This window comes from Limulus polyphemus, unplaced genomic scaffold, assembly GCF_000517525.1.
Source record: "Limulus polyphemus unplaced genomic scaffold, Limulus_polyphemus-2.1.2 Scaffold517, whole genome shotgun sequence".
NCBI lineage: Eukaryota > Metazoa > Arthropoda > Merostomata > Xiphosura > Limulidae > Limulus > Limulus polyphemus.
Window position 1 is genome coordinate 437,809 of NW_013666127.1, and position 12,393 is coordinate 450,201.

Sequence of the window (12,393 nt, forward strand, 5' to 3'; positions counted from 1 at the left end):
TGTAACGAACGAACGTTAACTTCAACAATACCCTCTAACTGCAGTTCAATTACTCACTTTCAATACACACATTACCTCTCCTCCCGCGTCAAGTTTTTCCCTCTTATATATATACCAGCCTACCCTACTAGTAAATACTAGAGCATTCGCCAAAGTACATGATAATTCTAGAAACGTTGCGTCACTGTAGTCATGTGACTGCTGACGCAACAGTATTGTTAAAATATAATAGGCCTAATACTAATGTCTAAGGACAAGTAAATTAATTATTTGCTTGATTTTAAACATTTCTCTATCTCTTCTTTTATAGCTCCATTCAAATAGTATGGTGCTCTCCACTTGTGTTTCTTTATTTTAGTATTGTTACGACAGCGGGGTCACGTGACTCTGGTAACACGTCATATTCTCTAAGGTTCCTGAATGCTTTAGCGTTTACTAGATTTTGGTATTCTTTTATATATAAGACGGTCAAGACATGACGGCAACAATGTAATGCTGTGTAATTGAACTGCAGACAGAGAGAGAGAATATTGTTGAGTCGAGCACGTGAGACGTTAGTTGTGAATTATAGCGTTTGTTATAGCGCGACTGTGGAAATTAAGTGTATTGCAATGTTGTATTCAGAAAGAATAAACCAGTTTTATTTGAAAAAGGACTTGTGTCGCTAAAGTTTCATCGGAAAGAAATTTACGGAACATTAACTAACGAACGGAGACGTAACAGTATTATAGATTACGTTAGCCACCACTGACACATGATGCGTCCAATACAGCTATTTTTTCTATGTATGTTTGGATATATTAATGAAAATACGTATGTATTTATTACCTTAAGCGTATTGTGTTGTAGGTGTACAGTCATGTTTCTGGTGGGAGGGAGTCTCAGTGGGAAATACATCAATCCTCAAATTACCGACTTGTTTTTATCCCACTCACTTCCAGTTAAGTATAAATGTTTAAGACATTTATTTTTTGCCTTGTACAATACCTAATGCAAAACAAAACAAAAAACTAATCCAAACATAAGACAGATAAGACCCAATGGTAATTAATAGGGATAATTACAGCATTGATGGTGTTTTATTATGATAACCCATATGTTATCAGTCGTTCCCCTAACCAACAAAGTTTGACTTATAAATAGTTTATCAGAGTGAACTTAAGAAGCTGAAGTTTTCTATATGGAACCAATCAGTACTTTTAATGATATGTTACGTCTCCGTTTGTTAATTAACTTTCCGTAACTTTGTTCCAACGAAACTTTAACGACACAAGTCTTTACTTAATAAAACTGGTTTATTCTTTCCGAATATAACTCTGCGATACAATTAATTTCAATACTCGCCCTAAAACAACACTGTAACGAACGAACGTTAACTTCAACAATAGTGAGTAATTGAACTGCAGTCACACGGTATCTACACCTTACCGCGTCACGTTGTCCCCTGCAGCCAAACACAGATCAATAGATGTCAAGAAAACTAGGGCTAACCCACTTACTTGAGGATTATCTCTCCAGGCCTGATTTCTTAGCATTCTATATAAAAACAAGTAAAAAAACGTGTTTGATTTAACACGCTCTCTAATATAATTTGTTTGCTTATTTGTGACGTATTGAGCGATTTTAATTTAATGACATTTATATCAGTTGATGTTGCAGAAAATTTGTTATTGTAACTCTTTTCAATATCTTGGGTACCTTAGGAGCATTTCGACGTTTTTCAACTACTACTATGGCAACTGTTACACTTTTAACGCTAGGTGGGGTGGAAACATCTTCGAGTTGTCACCTGCCGTTTATTGGAGTTTAGATAACTTTAACACTGGTAGGTTGTGTTGCATGTTTACCATTATAGTTATTTGTACTTAATGTGAGCTCATTTGTTTAAGTACCGAAAAATTGAAAAATGTATATGAATTTTGGCAATAAAGTCAGAAAAAAAATTGCCTTTACTCTCCAGATAATAATATTTGGATAGTAAAGGTTTTTTTCTAACTTTATTGTCAAAATGTCTAAATCCCTCCAGCGTGCACTACAAATTTTGAAAAACGATGAAAATACGAATTCTAGAAATAGCTTGAAAACTAGAAGGTATTAATTATTCATAACAGATTGCTTGAAATTGTTAGTACTCGAAAGATACTACTTGGTATTGCTCGAAGTGTATAACAGTTAGTAATCAGTAGGCTTGGTTTTAACTAAATACTCGTGTAAACTGAATCAATTAATTATGCAAGTCTTAAAACTTTCATTGTATTAACAGACAACACAATCAGCAATTTTCAACTGTTCTCATGAATTAAATTGAATCACATTATGGATCTTGTTTCGTGGTGAATTAATAGTCCAAGTTACTGTACGTTACGTATTTAAATGAATCGACAGAGAGCAGTACCATATTCATATTAACATATTTACGCAAAGCTAGTAACTTAACTTGTAAACATATGACAAAATAATAATTCTTAAAATTACCATGGTCTGAAAAATAAACAAACAAACGTGAAAATCTTAATGCGGCTCCTGGCATAGCTCGGTGGTTAGGACACTCGACTCGCAATCTGCGGGTCTCTGTTTCAATCCAGTCACCGAATATGTTTGCCCTTTCAGCCGTGAGGACGATATAATGTGACGGTCAATCCCACAAGTTGCCAGGGGTGATATTGACTACCTGTCTTCCCTCTAGTCTATAACATTTAAATTAGGGACAGATAGCCCTAGAGTGGTTTTGCGCGAATTTCAACAAACAAAAACTAACTGCAAGGTTATGTTGAGGAATCATCCATATGTAACAACTAGAAGTTCCTTTCCCTGATAATCTACTTCATAAAATGTAAAAGTAATTTTAAGTTAGTGCAAGTATTCTGCTGAATCTAGAACACCGCTGGGATTGATATCACTCAGACGTATTTTACTGTTCTTGAGTCTTATAAGATAAAATTAAAAAACACTCACACTCAAACTAAAGAAAACTAATTTGAAAACTACATAGATGAAATTGGACCTCAATTTAAAATTATATTGAAAATTATCAAGTTACTCGCTGGTAATAAGTGCAGAAAGAATTGAAATAAACCGAATTGTAATAAGGTATTTTTTCCAGAACTACGACTGTTGCTACATTTTGACAGTAGAGAATATTCAGTAATAGAGAAGAGTGTAAGAGGGAGGCTAATGGTGCATCCACCTGAAGTTGTTCCTAATCCTGAACTTCACAGTGTTACCATAGAACCTGGTAAAGCCTACCGGTTTAAAGTTGAAAAGGTAAGGTGCCTAACAAATAATGAGAAAGAGCTACGATATCATAACGTAGGTGTTTGTTTTTCTTGTATTTTATTAATCTGCTTAAATTCAGTTAAAATAACAATAACCATTGTGGGTGTTACCTTTATTTACTCTCTTCACAGTCGTTTCGCCCCAAAAAATAAATATATATTTTAATTGTTTGTTTGTAATTAAGCACAAAGCTACACAATGGGCTATCTGTGCTCTGACCACCACGGGTATCGAAACCCGGATTCTGGCGTTGTAGCTTCGCAGACATACTGCTGTGCCACTGGGGGCTATTTTTTAAGAATTACAGAATTTCTCTTTTTATATTATTAATTACAGCGATTACCTAGCTCATTTATATTTACATAATCACTAGCCTATTACTTTGTTTCAGAGAACCACGAAACTGCTTCCCACTCCGTATCAAACTAATTGTTTAGATTACACAACACTTAACAGAGAGAAGCGAACAAACGCCACAATGACTCAAGAAGTAAGTTAGTTTGTTTTTCGTTTGTAATTAAGCACAAAGCTACACAATAGGCTGTATGGTACACAGTAACATAAAGAAAAACATTATTAATTTCTCATCAATAACTAGAAATTTAAGTAGCTTCGTTAACTCTAGCTCTGTTTCTGGTTTTACATGGGCGATCTTAATTGAATTATTTTCGTGTTGCACCTGTTAAATTATCCTCTCAGAAAGTGACTTTTTTATACTCATGAAAGGCTTAAGGATGAATTAGGTTACACAGTAACTATAAATGTTTAGAGTATTTGTTGTCAAGTAAAAATATTTTCCGAGATGTTGATTAAAATGTTTTCTTCCGATAAAAACAAAACGAAACAGAACTGCATCGACGAGTGCTACATTGAAACTATACTTGATACTTGTGGATGTACCAAAGCCCGCCTGGCTATAACCTATGGTCTGAATGTAACGATATGCTGCGGAAACAAAAGTAAGAAAAAATTATATTTTAATCCAAACTCTCTCTCTCTATAGAAGCTCCTTATAATTACCATTATGTAGATGATTAAAACCTTCCAGTACAATTTCTGGGTGGGGAAAAAAAAGAAAACCTTTAAAGATAATTAAATAAAATGGAAATTTTTCGTCATTAAAATTAACATAATCTGATATTTACTTAACGTTTTAGTGAACATAGATATGTTATGGTAAACTACCTAAGATGTTTAATAAAAAGTTATAAATATGATATGTTTTTGTAACTCAACAGTAAATAGTAAACAGGAAGGAAGATGTAAACAGCTCTTATTTCAAGAAGTGTTGATATTTCTAACCGAATTTTTATTTTTAAAATTGGACAAGATTTGGGACAGGCGAAAGAGTTTTTTTTCTTTTTTTGGAGTATGGGGGGGGGGGCAAATATACGGGCTACCCCACTCGACTTTGATGATTATAATGTCATAAAAAATCTTCTGAATTATAAAGCCTGGGAATAATTTGGTTTCAAAGTAAAAAAAAAACCAAATGTTTGGTACAAATATCAGTTTATCCATCTTGACGAAATTTATAGGAAACAACAAAATATATCGCCAGATTTGACAGATGCAATTTTTTTACAGAACCAAATAAAATGGTGGTTAAATTCTCCATACTTATTTCAATTTCAATTCACTGAAATAATTTGCTGCAAGAACTCATAAAATTTTCAACATCAGCTGACCCGAGGCCATGCATGTTATTGTTCCTATAGGAATTAAAATTTTGTATAAATAAAAGCTATTATTATAAACATCCAGCGCTATCTAAACTGCTGCGCATGATCAAATGGATCAGCAAATCTGTATTGATTCAAGATGGCCGACGTTACGGTCTCCATTGTACAAATATCTGTAGTAGCTGCAGTGGACAAACTTTCACAAACTCTCAACGAGTTCTTTCAGAAGAGGAAAGTTAAGTGATGTAGATAGGCGATACGATCTTTGATTTCTGAATTATTTCTTATTCATAAATTGCATACTTCTCTTCTAACAACCAGAATATAATGTTTTGGAATGAAGCCAAACGTAACTTAGATTAGATATAGAACTTACTTAGATAATTTCTGGCTAGAGCTTGTTTGTGAGTAGGCTCTCCTTATACGGTAGCATTGATCGTCATTGGCCCATGTTAAAATCTTAAAGTTATATGAATAACTTAACTAGCCACAACATGATTATAAGTTCCAAGAGTTGAGAATATAGGTCGTAGACATCCTTCTTTATATATTTTAGGAAAATCACAAAGAATATCTGGACGAGTATCTGATGGTTTAATTTTCAAATATTGTTTCTCAGTTACAACATTATCTTTTTTAAATTCCAATAAATACCTTTGAACTCTAGATTCTCTGGTATCAGTAAGATCAAGACGTAATTTCACAAGTTTTGTTGCATCATTCAGCCTTTCTTAAACATTCTTATTTGTCCAAAATATCTATACTACTTTCCTTTATCATATTTATAAATTACAATATTTTAAAGTTTGTCTAATTTTAGTACGTTGTCGAACATCTACGATCTATATACAAAAATATTAAAAATGAAATATTAAGTTTTACTTTCTACGTTATGTGGCGAAAACAAAACTCGAATTTCGATACTTGAGGCTCATAGTTTTGGAAGATTACGTACCACTGTGAAGTGATGACTTAACGCAAAATTGAATTTCATCAAACAAAAGTATAATTCATGATGATTCTAACGACATGTTACCTTTTGCCGCGCGACCAAAACTTACCGATCTCTAACCCATACAATTACAGAAGCGGACTAGGGAATTTTTTTTATTTCGAAAAGTCTGGTCCCTCCAAGAAAACCCGCTTTCACCTGCCCTACTTTTGTCTGATTTTAAATATGTTGTACAGAACATATTTCCTGATAACACTGCAGCGCAATTCTCTCTCTTACAGTTTTTTTCGATTCAAATCCTATTTCTACTATACTACGTAACACATTCTTAATAGGTGAAAAGAGGCATTTGTTAATTAAAAACAAAACAAACAACAACATAATCTTGAACATAATCAAGCTCCATGGAAAGAAAACATTTCTGGATTCCGTTGTTACTGAAAATGTTCTATTCACAAGTCACAACATGAATTGAAACAATGCGAAATTCCTCATTACTGCTTCCAGTTTTGACACACGAGGTTTCCATAAAGATTTGCATACTGCCATAAACCATAAATGTGTATTAAACAGTGACTTAGTTCGAAATCACCTCTCTTTCATCTTTGTAGTTTTTCGATACATCGTCTTGTAATGTTTATTTTCCATCTAAATACACATCTCTCTCTATATATAAAGCAGAGTTGTTCGTCTGTTTGTTGTTTGACGTCACAACTTTTGGAGGAGCTGGCTGAATCAATTTCGATGACATTTGATAGAGGAACTCAAGAGGATTCTCCAGAGGTCGAGTTTGAATGGATAAGTAATCGGAGGAACGTTTCTTGTTCTACGATGATCTCGATTCTCCACTTGCTATTGCTTACTTAACGAACTCTAACCACTCATATTTAGTAAAGATGCACATGCATCGCACCACCCCCCGTGAAATATTTTCTATATGTATAGATATAGCTTGGCTGAAATAACTTCGATGAAATTTGGTAAAAGAGCTCATGTGAATTTCCTAAAGATAGAATTTAAAAGGGTAACAATCGGACAAAGGGTTCGAGTCTCGCATCCATTTAAATTTTTCCTCCATGAAGCTAATGCCAAACTTAAGTGACGTTTAACGCCGCGAGGGCTGTAAGTGCATTTGGTAATCGCTCATACTCAATAGACCGGTATGGTGAGTGACGAACTTGCACTGTTTGCCATTCTCGTGAAACGAAAGAAATAAATGTCGCTCAAGGCACAGGAGCTTTTTTTGTTTTGTTCACTGAAATATTTGCAGTTTGTGTGATTTTTATTGCAGAGTTTAAGCCTATTGATGTCCAATGCTTCGCTGGTTTTCGGTGTTTAAACCGTAACGTTTAAAAAATAATCCCTGTCAATAAGACTTTACCACTGAGGATGAAAGGTAAAACTTATCCCTGAGGTTGGCATTCCTGCTTTCATGATGGTCATGTACATATATGAACTATATAATAAAATATAAAAGAAGCGATCTTTGGTACTGACGTTTATACCAAACAGACACCCTCTATCATGTTCTTTGAAAGTTTTAAAGTTACTGTTCTTACTCATTGAGCTATAGACTAATCTTTTTACTTATAGCACGTGACTCATCATATGATCAACCTATTTTGCATACGCAAAGAAATGTAGTGTTCTGCGATTGGGTGCAACGGATGATAATAATTTTGTTGTTGCTTTTAGCGCGAAGACACACAATGGGCTATATGCGATCTTTCCTCAGGAAGCGAACCCAAAACTTTAACGTTTTAAGCTCCTAAATTTACTGCTGACCCATCAAGGAACGAGTTGTATTAAAGTAACCAGTTTGTATAAAGTATTTTGTTTATCTCTGTAATAAGTTCTTTTGACAATAATTTATTATAGAATAATTCATAAAATTTTATACCAAACAGTTAGGAGCCTATTCTATTGCACTTACCTCTTGTTGGATCATAAAATATATAGAAAAACAAAATATTCCCTGAGATGAAAGTTAAGTTTCAAAAAATGTACAAAATTAATTTATAAAAAACAACTTCAAAGTCAATGAATAAGGGATGTTTTCAAAAGTGATCAGTATTAAAACTGGTGACGAGAAAACTACTTCAAATGAGTAACGAAGAAACCTGTATTACAAGTTTAACACTATAACAAATGTGCAACGTTTCGACAAAGTTTTGATGATGATGATGATGACCAAATCGTTGTTACTATTTAAACTTGTAATAAAATTTTCTTCGCTACTCATTCAAGCCGTCTCTAAACTTTAGTAATCAATATTAAACTCGTAATTTCTAACTACACATGAAGTATGTAAATAGATACCAAATTTTAAAATGACTGGTAATTTCTCAAAGTGTTTTTCAATATTTCATTTGAATAAAAATAAGTCATCGTTTTACGAGACGGTTTACCTTTAAGTGTTTTATGTTTGAAAATATAAGGAAATATGATTAGTACTCTGATGAAAAAAAACTTATCAAAATCTACCCAAAATACAATAGTTTTTATTTTAGGTAATGATTTCAAATATAACTAAAAACAAAAAAAGTTTTAAAATATATGATAAATGCAAGAATAAAAATGTCTATGAAATAAAATTATTACGATCGCAGTTCTCAGATCAAAAATGTATTTTGGTTAGTTCTAAGCACAGAAAGTCAGAGGTACTGATAAGTGTGTCAGAGACAAGCAGTAATACACAATTGTTGTTTGGTATAATGCGTGTGTTTAAAAATAGGCAGTGATACATATTTGTAGCTTAAAATATGGTGTTAAAACAGGCAGTAATACATAGTTATTCCTTGATATAACGTGGGTGTTAAAAACAGGCAGTAATACACATACATGTATATTGTTTGATATAATGTATATATTAAACAGGTAGTAAGACACATTTGTGGCTTCATATAGTGTATTGTTGCGTCAGCCAGGTCACGTGATTAGTATCATGTCACGTCCTTCTCGAACCTTCGTGAACTGTCGTGAGATTACTAGATATAGACGCAGAGGTAATGAGTAATTGAATGTATGCGGACAAAATATTGTTGGCCACGTGAGACGTGAGTTATAGCGTTGTTATAGAGCGACTGTTGAAATTAAGTGTATCGTAAAGTTCTATTCGGAAAGAATAAACCAGTTTTATTTAAGAAAGGACTTGTGTCGCTAAAGTTTCGTCGGAACGAATTTACGGAAAATTAATTAACAAACGGAGACGTAACAGTATTATTAAAAACTGGCTTGATATAGTTCGCGTGTTAAAAATAGGCAGTAGTATATACTTGTGGATTTATGTAATTTCTGTGTTAAAAATAAGCAGTAGTACATACTTGTAGCTTGATGGTAAAATCTATTTAAAGACTAACTGGCGACAGATTTAATGCTTTAATTTGCTAGTTGAGAAGTCTTGAGGAGAAGTAACTCAAGAAAACAGACAACCATGTTGGCCTGAGACATGATGTTCTTAATCATGCTAGCTTGACACATGCTTTTCTTAATCATGTTGGCTTGTCACATGCTGTTCTTAATCATGTTGGTTTGTCACATGCTGTTCTTAACCATGTTGGCTAATCACATGCTGTTCTTAACCATGTTTGCCTGACATATGCTGTTCTTAATCCTTTTGGCCTGACACATGCTGTTCTTAATTCTTTTGGCCTGACGTATGCTGTTTTTAATCATACTAGCTTGATACATGCTTTTCTTAATCATGTTGGCTTGTCACATGCTGTTCTTAATCCTATTGGCCTGACGTATACTGTTCTTAAGTTTTGTATTTTCAGAAGAGCTTTATAATTCTGACCCACGAGTTAATGGATCAATGATGTTGTTTTTAAAGTATTCATATTCTCATGTTAACCAGGTCTGTTTTAATATGAATTTTATTTTCTACGTTTGTGTATTATTTATTCATCACAATTTGTAAATGAACATGAACATTTTTTAGGTTTATCTTCATGCCTGAGAACCAATCAGAAAAAACTGGAAGACATCTGCCAAGCTCGTTGTCGTCTGCCGTGCAAGTAAAACATAGTGATAAATAACAATAAATTATATTAGTAGCTGTATATTTTACGTAGCAAATTTTCGGTAACTTAGGTACCTATAATTTTACGTTACAACTCAAACTCATTATCTGTGTATAAGATAAACAAATGTAAAGAAAACTATCTAAAAGGACAATATTTAAAGAGCCTTTATGTGTTTTCTTAAAATCTCGTTTCAAGAATGATGAGTGATATGTTATGCTGTATATATATATATATATGTGTGTGAGGTTTATGCCCCTGGTCTGCGAAAAAAGTAAGGTTGCAAAGTGGTGAAGTTTAGATTTAAAAGGGACTACACGACACACGCACACACAAAAAAAGGAAATTCGGGCAATTTGATAAAAGAACACAGTTCTTTTATGCATAGAAAAGATTCTAGTCTAAGAAGAAAAAAACATTCATACAAGCAACAGTTACCATGGTTTACCTATCACTTTTTTGCGATATGATTACTGCCATTATCTTTTACTCGGATTTGTATTTTATGATTTTATTATGATTGTTGTCACAGATCTTTTACTCGGATTTTTCTAGACTTTTTGTGTGACTTTCACATTAGTATTTTCACAGATCTTCTATTTAGATTCTTCTACATTTTCGTGTGATTTTATTATGATTGTTGTCACAGATCTTTTACTCGGATTTTTCTAGACTTTTTGTGTGACTTTCACATTAGTATTTTCACAGATCTTCTATTTAGATTCTTCTACATTTTCGTGTGATTTTATTATGATTGTTGTCACAGATCTTTTACTCGGATTTTTCTAGACTTTTGTGTGACTTTCACATTAGTATTTTCACAAATCTTCTATTTAGATTCTTCTACATTTTCGTGTGATTTGTATATGACGTTGTTACAGATCGTTTACTCATATTTTTGGTATTTTTTATTTTTTTTTGAAATTTCTGTCCAAAATCGTTTACTCAGCTTTTCCTGTATTATTTCGTAAAGCTCATTCTTTATGTTTTGCATATGTTACAAATATTTCTGTGTATGGTTTGTTTATTTAACAGCAACAATGGTTCATCCTATTGTTGCGTCATCGAGGTCACGTGACTGGTGTGGCGCCCTCTATTTTCTAGAACTATCTTGTTTTTTCATGAATGCTCTAGTATTTGCTAGATGGGGTAGGCGGGTATATATAAGATTTGTTCTCTTATAACTTTAACAGGTAAGTTTTAAAGGTAGTGGTTGACCGATGTTGTAACAGAAGTTAACAGTTATCAAAATTTTAAAATATTGATGATTTCTGTAGCAGCACGATTATCAGAAACGATTATTTAATACACGTTCGTATTATATCCACCAATAATATAGCTGGAGATATTCAGTACACGTTAATATTTCATCCGCCAATAATATATTTCATTGTACAATATCATAGTTTCATAAAGTAACACGTTTTAATTTGTGCTATATATGTATATATATATATTTAGCTAGTCCATCTAATTCTAAAGTTAAGCGTTACTACAAATTACAATACATACAATCAGCCATGGGCAGTAAATTGTAGTCGAAACCTTATATATTGTGGCATTATCCCTTTATTAAGTTTTAGACCTGTAGCTTCATGCGTGTTTCTCCCATGCGTTTAAAAAGATAATTGAAGATTCAGGATATCCCCAACGCCTTTTGAGTGATATCACCCAAGTTATCACTCCGGAACTAAATATTTTTCAGTTTCGAATAGATTGGGCCCTCCAGTGGCACAGCGGTATGTCTGCGGACTTAAAACGCTAAAAACCGGGTTTCGATACCCGTGGTGGGCAGAGCACAGATAGTCCTTGTGTAGCTTTGTGCATAATTAAAAGCAAAACAAAGCAAAAGCAATCCAGCAGATTGGTATTTTTGTTTATTTTTTCGTACAGCGCGAATTTAATTTAACTTTAACGTTCTTTACTGTTTTGTATGCTGAAGTTTTTACGATTTGTATTTGAACAGATATATAGTGTCGACCTTCCAAGCAATTTCTAAAATTCCTGATTTTCTCAACTTTTCGGAGCTCCAAATTATATACTACAACATGTGAACTGACGTGAGGTAACAAATACTATAACACAAAATACCATCTACCCGAATTTCGTAGACATTCCCTTAGCAATATTTAAGGCAGAAACACTATTATACATCGTATTTACAAGACAGAAGCTAGACCTATGGGGTCGCTGAAGATTTTATTAAAGTGTGGCCTAAAAGTTTGTTCAGGCTATCGTAAATGTGATCAATTTTTTTTTTCTCAAGGGTGGGGGTGAGGGTTCATCTATTTATTGGTAATCTGAACTTGGCGTAGTACAGAATTCACAAGATGTGGAAAGTATCATTTTGTTGTTGTAGGTAAATCGAAAGAGAGACTAATAATGGTTGGAAACGGCTTGAATGGGTAATGAAGAAAAACTTTATTATAAGTTTACAATAACAGCAAATGTACAACGTTTC

The 12,393-nt window shown here is 33.2% G+C and overlaps 1 protein-coding gene across 1 annotated transcript in view; it reads left to right on the forward strand.

Moving 5' to 3' along the window:
* The first annotated feature begins 1,751 nt into the window (after positions 1-1,751).
* Positions 1,752-12,393, forward strand: part of LOC111085630 (degenerin mec-10-like) — a 26,963-nt gene continuing 16,321 nt past the window's right edge. The window contains exons 1-5 of the mRNA XM_022385133.1: positions 1,752-1,825; positions 3,104-3,264; positions 3,668-3,766; positions 4,124-4,235; positions 9,851-9,926. Coding sequence (XP_022240841.1) covers positions 3,175-3,264; positions 3,668-3,766; positions 4,124-4,235; positions 9,851-9,926 — 377 coding nt within the window. The 5' untranslated portion in view covers positions 1,752-1,825; positions 3,104-3,174. The remainder of the gene's footprint in view (positions 1,826-3,103; positions 3,265-3,667; positions 3,767-4,123; positions 4,236-9,850; positions 9,927-12,393) is intronic.